The sequence below is a fragment of the Phodopus roborovskii genome, unplaced genomic scaffold, assembly GCF_943737965.1.
Source record: "Phodopus roborovskii unplaced genomic scaffold, PHOROB, whole genome shotgun sequence".
NCBI classification, from domain to species: domain Eukaryota; kingdom Metazoa; phylum Chordata; class Mammalia; order Rodentia; family Cricetidae; genus Phodopus; species Phodopus roborovskii.
Window position 1 is genome coordinate 20,987,118 of NW_026126525.1, and position 21,062 is coordinate 21,008,179.

The 21,062-nt window shown below is 35.8% G+C and overlaps 1 protein-coding gene across 29 annotated transcripts in view; it reads right to left on the minus strand.

The window, feature by feature from the left end:
- Positions 1–21,062, minus strand: part of Adgrl3 (adhesion G protein-coupled receptor L3) — a 734,924-nt gene that overhangs the window by 149,329 nt on the left and 564,533 nt on the right. For 25 of the 29 annotated variants that reach the window (XM_051198505.1, XM_051198478.1, XM_051198479.1 and 22 more), the window contains 2 exons: positions 12,245–12,430; positions 9,467–9,505 (listed from right to left, as the gene is read on the minus strand). In XM_051198505.1, coding sequence (XP_051054462.1) covers positions 9,467–9,505; positions 12,245–12,430 — 225 coding nt within the window. The remainder of the gene's footprint in view (positions 1–9,466; positions 9,506–12,244; positions 12,431–21,062) is intronic. The other 4 variants (XM_051198481.1, XM_051198495.1, XM_051198494.1 and 1 more) reach the window with 1 other exon arrangement.

Genomic DNA, 21,062 nt, shown 5'->3' on the forward strand with positions numbered 1-21,062 from the left:
TTTTGCATTTAAGAAGGACTGCTAAAGGAGGGACTTTACCAGTTCTAATTCCAATGCAGTAATTACTTTGGGTCCCAAGAAATAGGACATAAACAAAAAGTGTTGTTGAAGAACTATGAGCTTTAAATCCTGACATTCCATGTGTTTTATCCCATACTAATGTAAAATAGTTATGAAAAGAAAGAATCATGCTGTCAGGGGTTAAGATGGAGGGGTTCTGCACTACATAGCAAAATATTTTATAAGCCTATAAAATACTGAAAAAATATGGTCTATTGTTAAAAAGCAACAAATAATGAAAATACAGAAATTTGTAAAAATTGAAAATTGTTATAAAATGTGTTACCTTCAAAATATCAGTTTTGATAATTTTCAGAGATGTGCACATTTGTGCATAAGCAAAAAAATATGTTTTCTTTTTGTCGTGTGTGTGTGTGTGTGTGTGTGTGGTGCAGGGGTCTAATTTGGAGCCTTTGCATATTTTGGGCCAGGTTCCTAGCACTAGTATCTGAAGATGTAACTTCCTGGGATCCAAGTTATATTAAGCAACCACTGGGCAACATATCCAGCTAAAAATGTTGTGTTATGTTGTTGCAGAATTTCACTGCATGTACACAGCAGTCTTTTAGTTCTGACCAGGAGTAGCTGAATGAGGAGACTTTTGGAAGGGTTACAATTTTTAGTCACTTATTTTCCTGCTTCCTGTTTAAGAAGGAAGACAGGGTGATGGGAATCTATGTGCATCTTTGCAACTGGAGGATTGAAGGCCATTTTGACAGAAGGAAGAAACCATGGAAAACCTTATCTAAAGATAGGCCATGAAAACCTATCCCACCTGCCCAGATGTGAGTATGAGATGAGGTTCTGGTTTGTTTAAGTTACCACAGCTGTTTCTGTTACTGTCTGTACAAAATTTACTCATTAGATAAGGGAAATTATAAAAATGGTAACTTGTGAGTAGATAAACTAAAGAATCATTTGTTTGGTTCCAAGCCATCAGGCAACTACTTTATTGCAAATCACACTTTAAAACTTCCATTTCTCTTCTGATCAGTAGCAGAGTAGTTAATGACAGTTTCAAAAAGCAGGATCTTCAATATGTAGTACCGTTTTTATAACTTTTTCCTTCTGGTTAGCTGTGCAACCATAAAGCTATTAAAGAAATCACAAAGTAAATGGATATGTATTCCCTTTGCTTTGCACACAAATAGTATCTCTTTACTTTATATGCATTTAAATTTTCCCCAAAGGTAAATGTATGTAAAGAAAGCAATGCAACACAGAATGGACTTTAAATAAAGAGCACGACAATTAAATAACAGCTCAGAAATTGAGTGAAGAGAATACAAGTTGGTGAATGGAGAAGAGAAATATGTTTTTCATTGTTGTTTTAGATGCAAACATTCTTTTTAGAAAAAGAACATAGCTTCCCTGAGACTTTATAAGAATTACTTGTTAGAACATTTACAACCCGTGTCTAAATAAACAGAAGCTGGAAGTGTGTCTATTTATAGGAACTGTACAATGGGAGAGGCAGGAATGAATTCTCATAAGGTAATCATCTCTGCCAGGTCATAGAAGCCCACCAGGGAAAATTTCAGAGATTTCCAGAATGACATTCTGTCTGTGTCAATTAAGGATCCCCAGTAACATCTGTCATTGTCCTTTGGAGGTCTTTTAGATGCATGAGTTGACCTGTTCAAGTTCTTACATAACACCCGTAGGAAGTACTGCACTTCCATTATACATCATTTCACTATCTTTTGATTCAACAATTGCTTTGGATCATCAGTTAATAACCTATCAGAAGGGATTTTAAAAACTATTCTTTATGTAGAGAGAAGGACTCTGGTGTTGTAGATGGAAGTAACATGCCTTAATCTCAACAGTCTCTTAACAATAGGTGTAGGTCAAGAGAAACATGCGAGGTACAGATTTATAGTTTTTTCTCTTACTGACACACATCAAGCACAGACTTATCAAGCTGTGAAATATATTAAGTTCACAGGGTTTTAACAAAGGGTTACCAAATCACAAGGACCTGCTGTGATTCAAACTACTTTCAGATGTCCTTTTAATTATATTAAATGAAAGTTTTGGGCTGGCTTTGATGCTTATGGGCAAACAAGGAAATCTATTCAAAGAACTGCTAAAAGTACTCCCTGTTGCTGTGGTTAATATACTATGTTGTATGCACACTGCTAGCCAATTTATTCCAGCCACTTTAACAAGGATATCCAGTCTGACAGAGCACACAGGATAGTATCACAAGGAAAGCACAAATCATTAGAGGACTAAGAAAGTTGTTTGACATGCACCACAGAGCTCTTTGTCACAGAGCCAATTAAGTGACCAAACAAGGAACTTGAAAATACTCATTAATTTCTTCCTAGCTATATAAATGGAACATAGATGCCTACTTGTCTCATGCATCGAAGGCACCCAAGTAAAACTGGCATAATTCAATTTGCACTTTGTCAAAGGTACAAGCAGCAACTTCAGTTCACAGGAAGTCTGCATCAGGGACACAAAAATGAGCAGGATGGGCGAAATATCTTCAGATATTTTACTAAGGTAAAGAGTTCTGAACTTTGTGGGGAATGCTTTATCTCCATCAGCAAGTGGTTTTACTTTTATGTTTAAAAGGTGGGATCATCATTTTAGAGCAGGTTAGACAGCACTGAGCAGCATCCATTCTCCCTTGGGATGTGCCTGGAGGGAGAGGTGGCTTAGCACCTACTAGAGCATACCTCTCTTACAGAGGACTCAAGCTCTGTTCCTCGTAACCTATGTCAAGTAATGCATAACCACATGTAATGCTAGCTCCAGAGCCATTCAATGCCTCTAGCCTCTAAGGGAACCTGCACTCATACATGCACATTCATACAAACATACATGTAATTCAAAACAAATTGACATTCAAAGAACTTGGGGTGATTTCAAGATGCCAGGCTCTCCTGTTCTTGATTGTACTCCTGCCCTAAGGCTGCCTTTTAGCTACTGCTGAAGTTTCCTGTACTCTGTGACCTCTTATGTTACAGGAAGCTTGGACTCAGCATCAGATTTCTTTCTTTTTATGCTCAAATTCTCTAACTAATCTTTGAGGGGAAAAGATATTGTAAAGAGAAACACTTCTGCTGTCAGATTTTTGAAGACCCTAAGAAATTAAAACTTCCTTGAGAACCCAGGTAAGGTGAGGGAAACCTGAAGCCCAGATGTAAGCCATTAGAGAAAGAGATTTCTCATGGTTCTGACAACTTATTAGCTTGCCTTGCACGAAGAACCGGGCTGGGTAGGTGATGGGTGAGTGATTCATGGGGACATAAGTTAACAGGGACTGCTTAGTTATCCATGTATCTTATACTTTATATAATCCTAAAATTCAAGATGAAGCAAATGGATTTGCTGGTCACTGAATGCCTTGATTTGTTCCTCGTTCAAATGCAGCCACCACAAATAAATCCATCTTTGCTTTTCACTAAACATTGGACCCAGGCTTTAGCCTTTAAAACTAGAAGAAGAAGAAAAAATATCACCCTTAGTTTTATCTAATACAGTGGCTTTAAATACTATTAGTTAACAAACAGAAAGAAATGAAAATCTTAGTTTGAGTATTTAACTGTTTACTTACCATGTGTATTATATATCTATTAAATTCAAAATTTAGCATGCTTCCTGGTAGATTCTCTACTTGTCCTTCTAAAGCTAATCACAAATAGAGCATTTCATGTCTTTTTTTTTCCCCAAATACAAGATTTCTCTGTGTAACCACTCTGACTGTCCAGGAACTCACTCTGTAGACCAGGCTAGCCTCAAACTCACAAAGAATCACTTGTCTCTGCTTCTCTACTCTAGGGATTAAAGGTGTGCACCACCACCTGCCTGAAAAATAGAGCATCTCAATAAATGGTGACACCATCCTTTCAGCTGTGCGACCTTTTTTTAAAAAAACTAGGTTGTTTCATGTCTTCTTTCTCTGGCACCTCAATCTATTACCAAATTCTGTCTCCCACTATTTTAAAACATTAATAATATGAATCATTACTTGAGCATCCAGCACAAATACAAATATACCTGTTAAAGTAACTATTACTCATGATTGCTCTCATCATTCAGCCCTTACTTCTCAGGCTGAAAAACATTGTGTCACTAATGAGCAACCTTCAGTATTACACTAGGACTTGATAGTGGCTGAAATCTCTAAGCAAAGCATAACTACAGACTTCAGGAGAACATACTACCTTTGAGACCTGAAGAACAACAATAATAAGGTACAGAGTATATTTACTAAGAATATGTCCTACCTTTAAAGCAGGAAAAAAATAATACCTATAATTCTCATTAGTTCCTTCTTAAGAAGACAATGTGAACAAACATTATTAATTGAAGAATGGTTATTTAATGTTGAAAAAGCAAAATCTTGTATACATTTATGACACACAAAGGTCCTTGTCTTAAGCTGTTCATTTTTATTTATGTATCTATATTATATTTACAAATTCTTACTAAAATAATATCAATCTGCATAAAAGCATATTGTGTTTTGCTGGTTCATGGAACACATTCCCAAATGTTGAGGTATCTGATCCATGATGAGAGTCATGAACCTCTGAAGTTTACATGCATCAGTGTGTATGCATCAGGAAGACAGAAAAGTACAAGTGTTAACAAAAATTTGGGTGATACTGGAAACCTGAAAGATGTTGGAAAGACTGATAAAAACCCAATGTGAGACATCGCTCAGGAAAACAGTCTGATCGCTCCTTTAATGGCCTTTTCTTTCCTTAAATTTACATTTTTTAAATCAGGGTCTCCTTTGAAAACTGAACGATCCTCAAAATTAAATCCTGTTTATGTAAGAACTTAATATACCAGTACAAAGGAATGATTACACAGCCAGTGAACATGGGTGCATGGTGTGTGTGTATGTGTGTATGTACTAGAAAAAGAAAGGGGGGTTGTTTTACTCTGTTCCATCTCTGCAATATAGTAAACACACACACTCACACACACACACCAATACATATAAACCAAACGACAGATCCTGCCCTTTTGCCACACAGTAACAAGGTGAGTCAGAAGGGCTCAGTATCTTAGGAGTTAATGCACATAAGTTTTCAAATGGCCTTCAGATTTCCATTTCTCTTAGGTCATTAGTATGTGATCTCATGGAAATCAATTTCCTCTTTGTGGGTCTCCATTTTCACTTTGAACATAATAAATTGTAAGAAATACAACACAAAGTTCTTATAAATGTTGAGTAAGAATGGAAGAAAATTTCCTTCTTGCCTATGATCTTAACACACATGAAAGTGAGGCAGGAAGACCGCAGTTGAAGACCATCTTGTTTTACATGTGGAGACCCTGTCTCAAAGTAAAACATAAATAAATAATAGAGAATATTCAGTGTTCTGCATAAGAATATCCACATAGCTGTCCTAGTAAATGTTCTTGTTTTTAAATTTATCTTTTTCATTTTATGTGATTAAGTGTTTTGCCTGCATATATGCCTATAAGCACATGATTGCTGTTTGAATAGGTCAGAAGAGGGCATTGACCCCTTTGTATTGCAAATACAGGCAGCTGTGAACTGACCTGTGCATGCTGGGTATCAAACCCAGGGCCTCTGTTCTTAACCTCTAAGCCATCTCTCCAGCCCAAACTTTCTGATTCTTACTAAGAAACCATTGTTATTTTCACATTGTCATGGAAGAAAACAAGATGCACACTAGAAGAGATGTACTGATGTTATCAATGTTAGTTCTATGACCTTGGCAATCTTTTCATCTCCCCTTGCCTCTCTCAAGCCCCCTTATCTCTAAGTCCCTTCTGGGAACATCACATTAAAGTTGTTGCTTATTATGGTTCTAAGGCAGTCTTATCTTCCCTGTTACAAAATTCACAATTCTCTTCATAAATAAAAATAATGCTCATAGATTACTAGTGATAGCTCAGCCTTTTTTACTTGTTATTTTGAGACAAGATATCACTAAACTCCAGGCTGATATCTGGAGCCCAGTATATTCTCCTACCCAAATTTCCTAAACAATGGGGGGCCCAGGTCTGCACCACCAGGCCAAAAGTCAAAAAATAATATACTCAGGACAAATTAATGTCCTTTTACTATAATAGTAAATCAATTTTTTGTATTTTGTATTTTTTGTATTTTGTGTAATAGTATAATCAATTTTTATCTTTCAGTAATCAATAAACATTTATTGTAATAAAAGTCACAGATAAATAAAAAAAGCAAATTATATTGGACTAGTGTTATTAAAACCCTAGAAGGCAAATTTCCTATTTCTGGGATTCATGTATTATTTTAAAACCCATCCCAGTTTAAACTGTTCACATACAAGTAATTTATAATTGATATTTGTCAGGTCTCATTCTTTTGCACTTTTGTTTTTGCATAAAATAAAAGAATGACATCAGATAACATAGAAAATGGATGTTTATAATTCATAAAATGGACTCCCACTCTTAAAATGATGAATGAAAGGTAAACATATTCAAGTGGTCAAACTCATCCCTATAGCAATCTTGTCTTCTGCAAATGGAAAGGCCATACATATTTTGTAGAAATCCACAATGATAAGCAATCATGACATATTGAATGCCAAAAGCCTTTCAAGTACACTGGGCAGCTATTTCATGGCATCTGAACATATAAGCAAAGGGCAAAATAAAACCCCTCTTCACGAGTCAGTCACAGGTATTTCTTTTGTACAGCACTCTGGCAGTAGAACTTCATGGAATCGCAGTCTATATTAACATGATCAGAAGGAGCATATTGTATTATTGAGCGGGGCTTTTCCACATCACCAGTAGCCTCTGTTTGTACTGTGTCTCATCAGATAGTTAGTCAATAGCTGAAACATTTATTCACAGCTAGTCAATTATAACACCAGGAAATCAGCTGTTGAATAAACTGTGCTATTAATTTTCCATTGGAGATTCATGTTTCAATGGCTATGCATTTCATAGACTTAAATACTGGAAGGGTAATTATCCCGAAAGTTCCATTAAAAGGACAACATAGATTACAGTGGAAAACAATCCTGGCAGGGCTGCAACATGCTCCCCACCTTTCTGTGATAGAGGTCCCTCCCCTACCTACCACACTGTGGTTCCCTAAGGGATGCTTTTTTAACATCTTAGAAAATAAGCCTTAGTATTTTCTTATTCACAGAAATTCATTATTTCATAAAATAAATGCAAATACAAAGATAATCTCCCTAATCTTCAATGTCAAATTAGTTTTTTTTTTCTTTTAAATGAATTTCATAAAGGGTTGTTATTTTCCTGCCCTAATTCCTTCAGACTCAAAATGTAACTTATAAGACAGAATACCATTTATTTCTATTCTATAATTTTCCTTTAAAAAGTAATCCAAGTTTGAAATGTACAAAACTAGAGATCAGAAGACCCTACCCCATCTTATGGCACCATGGCATTTGAGACATCACCAGAGGCAGAAAGTTCCTTGCACTGTTCCCACCAATATTTCTCCAAGAAAACAGGGTAACAAAATTGAAAGAAACCAATGCCATGCCCTTTCTCTGAAGCAGATTGTACATCCTTATGTGAGAGTCACTTGCCTCTCTTAAAGAAGAGAACCAAGGGCCCAGAGATGTCAAAACTGTGAAGGAACAGGTCAGACTTTGTTCCTAGTTTACTGAGGGCACACCACCCTTACTTTCTCCAAGCACACACCCCTCCTCAGTTGAGCCATTCCTCTTCTCACCTAAGCACGAAAGTACATAGGGTTTTCTGCTTCTCAGGGCTTTCATTTTCAAAGGTTTCCTTGTCACATAGACTTTATCTTTAATAAATTACCCTGCCATTTCTCTTGTTATGCTGTCAAATTTTTGTTAAAATGGCTCCCTGGCCAGTACACTAAGGATAGGTAAGGCAATAAATTAAACAAACAAACAAACAAATAAAATGTTCCCCACTTCCAGATGGAAACATGCTGGTTACATTTGCATGGCTGAAAACTAACTGGAAGATAGCTAACACTTTTGATAGGTCCTTGAGTGGCTAACAAGGCATGGAAAATATCTTCTGTACTTGAGATGCATTTTATATTTCTCCAATATTATCTACTAGATGCTACAACTGTAGGGCAGAGATTCCATTTGTTTTGCTTGTTAACACTTTTGAGGAAATGATGGATTTCATGTATTTTTTAAGTGGGGGAAAATACAGTTGTGGTCAAACTAAACAAAAGACTAAGTAAGCAAAGACAGATGTCCCACTCACTTATTACATTCATTAGAATATATATATATATATATATATATATATATATCTGTATTTTTTCAAATCTGAACCATTCTTTCTCAAAGTCATTGAGTTTTTTTATCCTTTTTTTAACATGATTTTAGCTAAGTAGCTTCTAATATAATTAATTTACATAAACTATAAAGTTAGTAGATGTGAACATTCAGGTCATTGGAAAGATACAGATGTCAGAATGATATCTAATACATCAACTAAAGCCATTAAGAGTATGGGGATACAAAGCCAGTGTTTCCATGTTAAATGAATATGTGAAAAAAGTGTTGATGTTTTCATTTGGTACTGCTGGTCTTCACAAACACTGACTTGGCTCCTGAGGTCAATTTTCTCTAAACAAATGGATTTGCTTCAATAGAGTGCTGTGATTAGCTTGCAGAGAATATGAATTTCACAGGCATAAAATAAGAGCCAAGTGTGGTCACTGGCACACACCCTTAATGCCAGCATTCTGGAGGCAGGTAGATGGATCTCTGTGAGTTAGAGGCCAGCCTGGTCTGCAAATGAAATTCCAGGACAGTCAGCACTGTTACAAGAGAAACCCTTTCTTGGAACAAACAAATACCAGCCTCTCCACACAAAATCCAGGGAGACAGCCAGCTTGGGGAAGGACTATTCTCTATTGCACTAAGCCCTAAGACCACAAAAACAGTATTGTATGGAAACTAAATTTGCATTCTGGGTAAAAATTACATTTACATATCATCTCAATGAGAGGGCATCCCAGTCACAATCCTGTCTTGAGTTCCATTTGGAAACAGAGTGAAGATTATCTCAAATATCCCATATTGTGTCCTGCCTTATATGACTCTGACTGATAATTCCGAATGAACTAACAATTCAGTGTATAAATCAATTCTGTATGGTGACTCTATAAAAAAGCAGAGATTTATATGCTAGATCAAACTCAGCTCTTAGACGAAAATGTTCCATGCCTCATGCTGCACCTCCTCTCTAGTAGTCTGTTTCTCATGTTTGACAGAACTTGGCACCGTCAGCTTTCTTTTTAACACAGACTCTCTTTCCATTCCCACCCTGCACGCCCTCCTGAAGTTCCTTTAGTTCAATACGGTACATTTATCATTTTTCCTCAGATGCCCATACATGCGATCACCAACAGAGACAATTCAACGACTTAACACATTTAGAAAAACACAGAAAGTACCTGGACATAGGCTCTGCAAGAGCGCTCTCTTTTCTGAAGCTGAATCCATTAGGACAGCAGATTAAACACAGAATAGAAAAAACAAGTTAGTGACAGAAGAAAAATAAAAGAAAACATCTACATAAACACCTTACTTTTAATTCACAACTATTATAGAAGAACACCAAGGCTCTGCAGCAACAATACGGTAGCCAAAAATCTTTCTCCAAACAGTCCACCTAAAAACCAGATGGTGGAAAGCTGTTGATGGAAAGAAACTTTGAATACATTTAGTAGAAATTAGTAAGAATCAATATACATTCATGTGAAATGATCCAGGTCACATCCAGTTAGTTGTTCATTTATGAGCCACTAGCAGAGACGTAAGATGTTAAATAAATTATGCAAAAGGTTTGGAACCCATTATTTTAAAGAGAGATTGTGTGTGGCTTTCAAGACAGTCTAAATGCTTGATGTGGGTGTTCATATTATGTATTCATTCATACCTTCAAAAGTACTATTATAAGGAAGATAGTAATGCCCATTCACTATGACTACTCTTAACCGTATGGGACAAATTTCAAGAGTCAGATAACTTGAGATTAACAGAATTTGATTTATTTCCTGACTTGCTGCTTCTTTTATTTCTTAAAGAATTGGGTTTGACAGTCTTACCCAAAATAGAGAACATTTTGGAAATTAGTGGGGTATGAAGCTTGATTTAATTTGTTTTCGTTGACGGAAGTTTGTATTCAGGTCTGAAACATTTTCTCCGGTTGTTAAAATGAATAATCAATAACCATTCATTCACACTGTATAAATGAGTGACCCAATTCTTTTTATAAATCAGACTATGGTATTTCATATTTCCCCCTGGGTTTTGCAGTTCCTTTGGTTATTAGCCTTGAATTGCAAAACAGAGTCTATCCAGTGTTAGGGAGCTGATACTGTACCAGGCCTAATTCATGCTTCCTTCAATGAGAGAGCAGTAACTTTGCTGAAGAATGAAGTCAGGAATGAGTGCAACTGAATCACCAATGCCGTCATTCAGATCACTGATTCACATCACAGTTATATAGGACTCTGAGCCCTCCAGAATTTCAATGTGGAGTGCAATTGATTTGAACCTAGTTGACTTTGCAAATCTAATGGGCTGGAACTGCTTTAGGGAAAGTGAGAGCAACAGGAAATGAGAGCAAGCCAGCAAGCACATGAGTAACCTTTGCCCTCCCATCTCCCTACCCCTTCATGCAAATTAACATATGACAAACTGCATTATATAAACAATTGAAGAGAGCCAAATGGGAAACAAAAGAGAGCATTAAAAAGCCCCAGGAATGGAAATTTGCCCATTATGTAGTTATTTGATATTCAGTCTAGGCAAGCTGATTAGCTGGAGCCAGTTAGAATGTGACATTAATTGCCAGCTTTACCTGATAGCCTCAGACATCAACACCACTTTTAAATAAAGATACAAAGTATTGCAATAACAAGTCATGTTATGATATGTAACATTAATAGAAATCAGTACTCCCAACCCATTATGATGAAAATAGCTGGCAGCCATATTCATTAGTAGCATCAAGTCAGCTAGGGTAATAACACATTAAAGTCACAGCATGCCACACCATATAGGCAGCTGTGCACTATTCCACCAGGGGCTTGGTTGTGATTCTGTCAGGATATAAATGGAAAAATAAATAAATAAATAACCCCTTCTTGCTCAGCATGACAAAGAAAGCTAATCCATTGTATCTCATAAATAAAGACTAAAATTGCATTTGCTTACCGAAGAAACTTCAGCAAGAGCTATCTGCCAGAAAAAAAAAAGTCTGACTTTTTAATGTTGAATGATTATTATATAAAAACACTTTTCCATTTGAATAAGTGGCAATCTTACCCCACCAAAAACACAGAAATAAAATCAGTAAAAGACAAATCTACAACTTTTTTTCCAGTCAAAATGGGAATGTATCAAAAGCTTTTATTTTTAAAGTTGGAAAGACTATGTTAATAGTCCAGGCAATAGAATTCAGCTATGGCATTTTGAGCATCTTCATTTGATGCTAACCATTTGACACTATGATATTATTCTATTATGTAGTATTTAGTTTTACATATATGAAATATTCTTTATAAATATGCAACATTATTTTTGTGTTTATGATTTTATAAGATATTTATATAAATGAGTGTTTATAAAATATAAAAAATCATAAAGTGTATTCCTCAAATGAAGCATACTTATATTTGTTTATAGTTTGCAGAAATAAAACATGCAAAATTTCATCTATTAATGATTCAAAAATCTGAATTGTATAAAAATTAAAATGACGTGTATATTAAAATCCAATATCTTGCCCTAGCAGCTTTTTAAAAGTAATATTAAGTAGGTTAAATTATCTCATTAAAAATAATCCAATGGGAAAAACATCTAATGGAGTTTAACATTTTTTGTTAATGTTTTGTAAACACTCAATTATTCTGAGAAAGGATTAAAGCTTATAGGAAACAATAGCCAGTTGCATTCATCTACACTAAGTTTTGCTACAATTTAGCATTTAAAAAAACTTCTACTCCCAAAAGTAGAATTGCAAATACAAAACACATATGACGAGACTGGCACATATTTCTCTATATTAAAAGTCAAATAAGGTTGTAATTGAAATAGTAAAGTCAACTGAATGAAAGTGCTGGTTCCTTTTTGAATCATGCATCTTGACAGAGGAAAGAAAAGAAATAAGCAAGAATGTCTCCTTGATTTTACTTCAAACTGAAGGACAAAGTTGAGGTTCTCACCTTGTTCAAGCTGCGGGCAGCACTGTCTTTTCCCCCTGGTGTCAAATTCCTGAGTTGTACATCCAGGAGACCAACCAGCTGGTCCATGGCACGGACAGAGTAGGTGATGTCCCCAGCATTCAAATGATTTCTGGTCTGTTCTGCCAGCTCTCTAGCAATATTGGCAGCTGTTTCTCCAGACTTTAGCTATAATTTTAAATGGAAGAAAAATATTTCCATAAATTCTTCCATTGGTCTCCTTTAGCAATTGATTTTGTATTTTAAGTTAGAATTACTGAGGCAAGAAAGAGTACTTAAATCCTATCCTAGCTCACAACACTCCACAATGTTTGCTGGATAGCTCATCCTTTTTATTTGCAGTCTTCAAGAGGCTTTATGAGAAAAAGTCCTTCTAAATATTATTTCTCTCCTCAGTTAGTCGTTTGGGTGGCTAAGTTTGTGGTGTGTCCCATTATTTTCTCTGTCAATCTCTAAATTGGACTTCCGTGAGAGCTTCTTGTGGATCCCTATTCTATATTCTCAAGAAGCTGCCCATGCTTTCCTTCATGGCAAGCTGAGCTCTTAGTGGACGAAGTGAACTCACTGATTTCTAGGATCTGTGAAATTTACTCTCAGAAAAATCCCTGCTTTCAAAGTGATCTTGATCCTCTTAAAAAAAAAAAAAAAAAGCTCCTAAGAAGTTTCCTCCCAATGCATCATGTAGCAAATTACTCCCAAGTTTCATTTATTTTCCCATTCTGAAACATGTTGAGTTTTCAAATATATTCTTAAAACAATATGAGATTACCATTTGTAGATTTCACTTTCCAGAGCATGTCTTATGTGAATCTTTCTAAACTCCAACTCACTCCCTTTCTATTTAAATGTAAAAGTATCCTTATTTAAGAATCAGTTTCCTTATTCTCTCATGATCTTGCAATACTACCAGTTAAATTATAAACAAGCAAACAAACAAAAATATTCTCTTTTTAAACTATTCCCCAATGATAATCAGGAAGACAGAAAGTGATTAGAGCAGTAAGGAAATAGGGTTCACTATAGGATGCTTCATATTCACACAGCAGGACCAAATACTTAAAAACTGAACCATAAAAACCCCGAATAAATAAATGGGAGTGATCAGAATATCTACATAACTTACAATCACATTTCCACACACATGTATAAAAAAATAACCTAATTCAAAGATCAAATATAATAACAGCAAGCACTAGCATTCCCATGAATACTGTCAAGAGAGCATAATTATATAGAGCAAACTATTGATGTTAAGTGTTACTGCTATTAGATATAAGAAATAATCACCTGTTAAAACTAAACTTTCAAAAACATCCAGTCGAGCGTATGACTGAAATCAAAAGCAGTTATGACTATATAGAATCGTTCAGTTATAAATGTACAATGCCAGCAGTTTAAAACCATTAAGGAGATTAATAATGTTGAAATTGGTAGTTAAGATACACTGCTAGAAACATATTACTTATAAAACATTTTAAATATACATTTATTTTTCTATGTTTATATATTTGTCTATATCAGTATACTTAAATGTGTGGACCAAAGCTTATAAATTCAAAAATAAAAGAAAAATCCTTAGTGGTAATATTTAAGTTTCACAAAGTGTATTCATATTATGTAAAAAGATACTTAAGTATTGTTACTATTAGTAAAGTTATTGTTAAAGTACAGTTAGCCCTTGTTTTGCAAAAATTATTAAAATGACATGAAGCAAACAAAAGTAGAGTACATCAGTTATAATGTAATGGGTTCATAAATTTCTTTAGGATCTTTATATTTAAAATACCTGTAAGATCAAATGAACTACATTACAGAATTCAAGGGCAACTTGCAACAAATTTATTATCTACCAATATATAATTCATGGAATTACATCATGAAATTACATTTAAACAACAACAAAGTGGCCCAACTGAGGTTTATGGTTTTTGGTATTATTTCACAGACAATGGGTAAATATAGAAGGGAATTTCATTGTAGGATTTAAAGTAGGAGTCCAGAAAAATAAATGAAGAAAAGAAGGAGGGAGGGAAGGGAAGGAAAGGGAAGGGAAGGAGGACAAACTCTGGGCAGCAGGATTAGGTCCCAGAACATGAGTTCCACTAAGAGGCATTTTGTAGGCAGTGGAGCTCATTTAGAAGGAGTGAAAGAAAAAGAACAAAAAATAAAGCAAGAAGCAGCACTCCCTTCTTCAGTTTTTTCCCTCTGGCCAATGTAAAGCCAATGACATTTCAGGACAAGAATCAATGTCTTCATCTCTATAGCTACTGAGCACCCGTATCTCTCGTTCTCATCAGCATGTTTTCCAGTATTCCATCATGGAAAGGGGATTCAGGTAAATTTGTGACATCACCCTCCCTGTGGAGTAGGGGGGTGGATGGGATGGGAGGGTGGTCGGGAGGCAGGGAAGGGAAGGAAGGAGGGAAAGGGAACTGGGATTGATTTGTAAAATAAGAAAAAATTATATATATATATATATATATATATATATATATATATATATATGAAAGACTACAGAAATCTTCCTGTGTTCATGAATATATGAGAACTGTAGTTCCTATAACTTCCCAAAGTTCATTCTTTTATTCGGGTGGCATTCACAGTTCATGACTTAAAACTCTACTTTCTCTGTTCTCATAATAATAAGCACAGTTTTTTTTTAACTATTATTGTTTTTGTTAACCATTGCGCTGAATTGTGTCATTATTGTTACTGTACTATTTTTGTCTATGAAGAGATCTGGCAGATGTAATTCAGGAATTGTTTGATTCTATTGTGTACCATGGTGAAAAAAGAAAGCATGGGATTACAAATCAGGCCAAATATATTTTTCAATAACACGGTATTTTAAAAGCTACATGTGCTATAATTAATGTTCATAATATCTACCAGTGAATACCTGAAAAGCAAAAGGTATCTAACCAAGAAATAAGTACACAACAGCACTGATATTTTTATATTGAAATTCCATGTAAATTTTTGTTGGCATGTATAAGCATAGTTTTCAATATTAGTATATCATTGGATTTGAAAATAAGATGGGAAGAAGAGTTATGATTCTATTACATAAAAATTTAATTTTTTTCATAAATAGTCATGGGAGGTGAAATATGATTATTAAGTCAAAATACAATGATTCCCAACACAAAAGATAGTGAATAACCTTTACATATGTGTTGATGAGAAAATGATGCAGATATGGGAGCCACTCAATCATTAATGGGCTATCTTCAAAATACTAACCATATTTAAGTCTCAGGGAGCATTTGCATAAACTGGGTAAAGTAGTATGCACCTGTAATCCTAACTCTGGGAAGCAGTGTTCAGATAATTACTGCAAGTTCCAGGACAGCTAAAGCTACACAGGGAAACCCTGTTAAAAAAGCAAATAATTTTTAAATAAACTAAAATTCCTATAACCATTGCTTCTCTTTGAATCTCAAAATGGAATAAATCACACAAAAAATTCCTGAGAAATTAAAGGTGGTTCATTTTCCCTTGAGCGCTTATATTCTACTACTTGGAATCTTCATGCTACGGTTTGAATGTGAAATGTACACCAGCACTTGGTCTCCTCCTGTTGGTTCTCTCTTGGACATTGTAATAACTTTAGGAAGTGTTCCTTGATAGAGGAACTGGGTTATTGAGGCAGACACTACTGTTTAATAACTCAATTCTGGTACCTGCTCACTCTGCTTACTGGCTTGCTTGAACTCACCACCATGGGACCCACTGCTAGTCATCATACCTTCCCTACTATGATGGAGTCTACTCTCAAACTGAGTCAAAACAACCTTTCTTTTAAGTTGCTTTTGAGTAAAAAAGAAAAGCAAAAGTTCACTACCAGAGTAATGTACATGAAAGTAGACAATATTAACTGAGCAATGTAATGATAATATGCAAATGTTTTATGATATACCCTGAGAATACAGTACAGGGTAACAAATCCTTGGAAAGAAAGAGGGAGGGTAATCTGAGGCAACAACTCTTTGAAACCTTTAAAAGTTAAGTCCAGTTGATGGGGTATGTTTCTCTTATTGGATGATGAATAAAACATTGATTGGCCAGGTAGGAAGTATAGGTGGGACTAGGAGACAAGGAGAATTCTGAGAAAGGTAAGCAGAGGGAGCCTACCAAAGGAGTTACCATTAGGGATCAGGAGGATAGGACACACCAGGCATTCTCTGCTAAGCCAAAACCATGTAGAAATACATAGATTTACAGTTATGGGTTAATAATTAAGACAGAGCTAGCCAATAAGAAGCCTTAGTCACCAGCCAAGAGTTTTATAACTAATATAGTGTTTGTGTGCTCATTTCAGGTTGGAAATGGTGACAGGAGCTGAACACCAGCAACATTCAGTTATTGGGTGAGATGGAATGCTGAAGGAGGGTCTTAGTGAGAAAGAACACTTTAAGGAAATAAGACACTACATATTTCTAAAACATATAAAATAATTATGGCTGGGGAAGATAGAATGCTACATGTAAAACACAGAGAAAAAATGTAAATGAGACATTATGGCACACCTCTTTAATCCCAGCATTCAGTAGGTAGAGGCAGGTAGATCTCTAGTTCCAGGCCTGCCTGGTCTACAGAACAAGTTCCAGGATAATCAGGGTTATGCAGGGAAACCCTATCTTGAAAAAGCCCTAGTCCCTACTTCACATGACCTGTCAGATCTACATGACCACAAATGGATGGCATTCCCCTACATATGGAATTGGGTGGGGGATGGGAGGGAAGGGTGGTTAGAGTGCATGTAAGAGGGCAGAGAGGGTAAAAGGGAGGGGAGGAGGGAGGAAGGGACGGAGGGAGAGGGAACTGGGATCGACATGTAAAATAATAAATTAAATGAAAAAAAATGCTTTGACTCCAAAATTTAAGTTCAAGGACAAGTTACTGGGGAAAAGGATTTCTATTTTTGTTTCCACAGAAAATGAAAAGATGTGGATTCCTTCCAGACTGCCTGAAACAGAGTACCAAGTGATTCTACATTCAAAACAGCTGGACAAAGCAGCCTTACAGACTACAGCCAGGATTTCTGAATCTTCTTAGATTCCCCCATGACAGTGCCCCTTACCAGCAGGAAGTAGTTTGGAAAGAACAATGTCCAAATTCCAAAATATTGTCTATAAATGTTTGTTTTCATTTAAATGGACTTGGCTATATTATATATATATATATATATATATATATATATATAAAGAAAACAACAACAACAACAAAATGAAACAAAGAACAAAAAGTTCATAGTTTTCTGCATGAAGAAACTAATATTGATAGTCACTAAGGACAAACCTTGTCCAGTGAATTGGCCTCCATGTGAGATGGGGAAGTATACTATGACAACTCTGTTTCCTGCCATATCTGCTCCTGTGGGTCAGATCCCACTCAGTTACATTCATGCACACAGGCAGGTTGATCATTTGGGAAATGTTTTGCCCCAAACTATAATATCCAATAATTTCCATTGCTCAAGGCTAATGACATCAACCATCTACAAGGACTGGAAACACCAAATCATAAGAGTCGTGTAATAGGTTGGGCCCAAGTTCCTTCAAAATCTATGCTTAATCCCAGGAAAGACACAAATATTCCTTCTGTTTAGTGGATTATTGTTCTACATTATTTGTCTCCCCTACATTTAACCCTTACCATGATTTGGATATAGCATGGCCCCCAAAGACTCCCAAGCCTTAGTTTTCATTGCTACTGGTGGATGTGATTAGATCACAAGGACTCATCTTCATCAATGTATTAATAATACACTGATTTTGAGATTGCATCTCAATTTCCAGCCTTCACTGTTATCCAACTTGTATGGATTATGATTCTGTGTCCTGAGAGTTATGGATACAAATATGAGTTGTCAGAACATGCTCAAAACAATGCTACATGGTTAACAGTGTCTTGGAGAACTGGGAGAGGAGCTCCAGGAAGAGTCAGAGGCCTTTTACCTCAGGGGACTTTATTCCCTGGATTGATCTTGATCTTGTTACAAACACTTACATTTAATTTATAAGACATGCTTATTCTTGTTGGATTTCATAACATAGCTATTGAACAGATCTGGTCATTCATTGTACCCTGAATCTGGATATGGCCTGCCTTGCTTTCATGTTTTCCCAGATACGATCTATAGTACATGCCATGCAATTGTATTTAAATTGGTCTGTCCTGAAAAAGTTCTGAGAAAGGGCTGCATTGTTAATATTTAGTATGTGTTTACTGACATTAATTTCTGTACCACTGTGTTAAGGTCTGCAAATACAGCAATGAAAAAAAATGATGGTTTTTAAAAGTGCCTTAATTACTAGCAGCAGGAAGAGATTTGAAAAACATCTCTGCACATTATTAGATTATTGAATGGAAAAGTGAAACCCTGTGAAGTCCAATTGTAAGAATTTTACTAGGAATGTGCGAGGATACTGACTAATCCAAGATGCTTCTCTGAGGAAGGTTTAATTTGAAAGGGCAATGGAAAAGAAGAGATTAGAAATAGAGGCAGGTGTGGCATTCCAGGAGGAACTGTTAGTAGGAGGGAGGAGCATGAAGCCTAAGGCTAACTGCCCTGAGGGTAGCTTGAGTTTAGGCATTTGGAGAAGTGACCTTGATTTAGAGAAAACAGACCCTGTTTATAAAAATGTTGAGAGAAATGGGAAGGCATTACCCAGGTTTGCACATGAATGAGAACTCAAAAGAAACAGCAAGGTATTAATTAGCAGAATAAATGTGGAAGAAACCAGGTAGCAGAGACCTAGGCAGGGATAGGCTTGGGCGTGTGCTGAGGGAGTATTGACTGAAGAGGGATTTTTTTTCATGAACACCTTCCAGGCCTTCTACCTACTATATATGGAGTGGAAGGTAAGAGTGGCAAGTTCTGTTTTACATAATTGGATGGTGGTACCATTGGCTGTATTTTCTCACACTCATACAATCTGAATTCAGTTTCATGACCATATTTTCCTGATGACCATTTCTGCTCACTGTCTCTCCACTGGCTTTCAAAAGAGCTCTGTGATAACTTATTTTTCTCACTTCAGTTGTGCATTACAATGACTTAATTCTATATTAAAAATGCATACATATTTTAATCTGCTTTAAGTCTTTTTTGCAGAGGCATATTTGAAATAAGCCTATTCCTATCTTAAAGACCTCACTAAAATACCTCTGAGTTTTTTTTTCCATTAAGTGTTACTAAAGTTATGTCAGATAAGTACATATATATACACTAAGAAATTTCTTGAGTTTTATGGGGATTAGTAAACTAATGCCAGTATTTATGTGGTAGGATTATACACAGGACTTAGTCAGTGGAGAGCAGCCTAGCTGCTGTCGTTTAGCACTGTACATACTATGCAGTGTATAAACACTGCACCCTTTTTAACTTTGACACATACAAAAATAATTTTTTAAATGAAAAATTTAAATCATCTGGAGATTTTTTATGAGATTTATTTATCAACCATTAATAAAGAATAAAAAAATGAAGAAATTGCTTCCTATGTTACCAGATAGGCACTATTTCTTTGAGTGATCTATTTGACTGTGTATCTGAGACAAATGACTATATGAACAAAATGCATATCTTGGAGATGTGGAAGTAAATTGATTAAGTCTAACGTTTTAGAAACAACAGAGTGTTGGTTATTATTGATCACCACCTTGATTGAATCTAGAACCAACTAATGGATATGTCTCAGGGAAGGTCTGCAAGGGGTTTCCAAGATAGATGAGGTAAGTGATGGAGATCCTCCTCCAGAGTGAGCAGTACCTGCCCATGGTACCTACATACAAAGTCCAAGGGTAAAGCAATGCTGCTCTTCATTGAGTATCTGTGCTATTGCTACTACTGTAATGCCACACTTCTCTGACATTGGAAGACAGCTTTCTGGGCCTTCTAGTGTGGACTAAAGAGCAGTGTTCATGCAGGAACACTACATACCTTTAGCAATAGTTTGTGGCTGAGGAAGTATCCAGCTTGGTGGATCTAGTATCAGCCTGGTGGACTGAGCAACTATTGAGTTTTCAGCCCTTGCTGGACTATGGTTTTCCTACTGAGTCAGCCAGTCTACTGAATCCCTTCTCTTAACATATATTCATTCTTTTGGTTCTGTTCCTATAGTGAATACTGACCATTCAACAATTTCTGGTAAGATTAAGAAACAATTTATATGCATTCCATTCTAACTCAAAGAAAGTTAAAATAGGGCCTGCAAGGAAAAAGAGACAGGATTTAACCTTGTATTCTGGGGGAAATAACTGGATTATTTTAACTTGGAAAATTATGTCTAAAGCTCAAAACTCATCTTCAAAAATCCTAGGAATAATACCGCATTATCTCAAAATCTGCCAGTAGCTTAGGTACAAACAAAATAAATGGGAAGTGAATTTGTTGTGAAGGAACTTAAACCACTATGTGATAATTCAGCTATAGCTTTTTCACAAAATTGTAGGTCCAGGCCAGGGAGTGGGGAGCATATGTCATTGAGCATATAAATAGTAAAAGGCTGTTCCAAACCATCATATTACAGACTAAACTGGAATAGGCTAGTGAGATAATAAAATAAAGAGCATTCCAAGGTATACAAAACAGAAAATAGAGATTCCATTTTTGAAATGCTGAATACAATATGGAGTCCTAGTTTATGCCAGAGATAATTTTATAGTCATCATTATAGAGGATAAGAGAATACCATCTGTTGTCACATATACTTCAGGAGGTGGCACTCTGACCTAGCATGTTTCTTTTCTATAAAGAAAAATATTTTTAGTCAACTGGAAGATATATCTAATC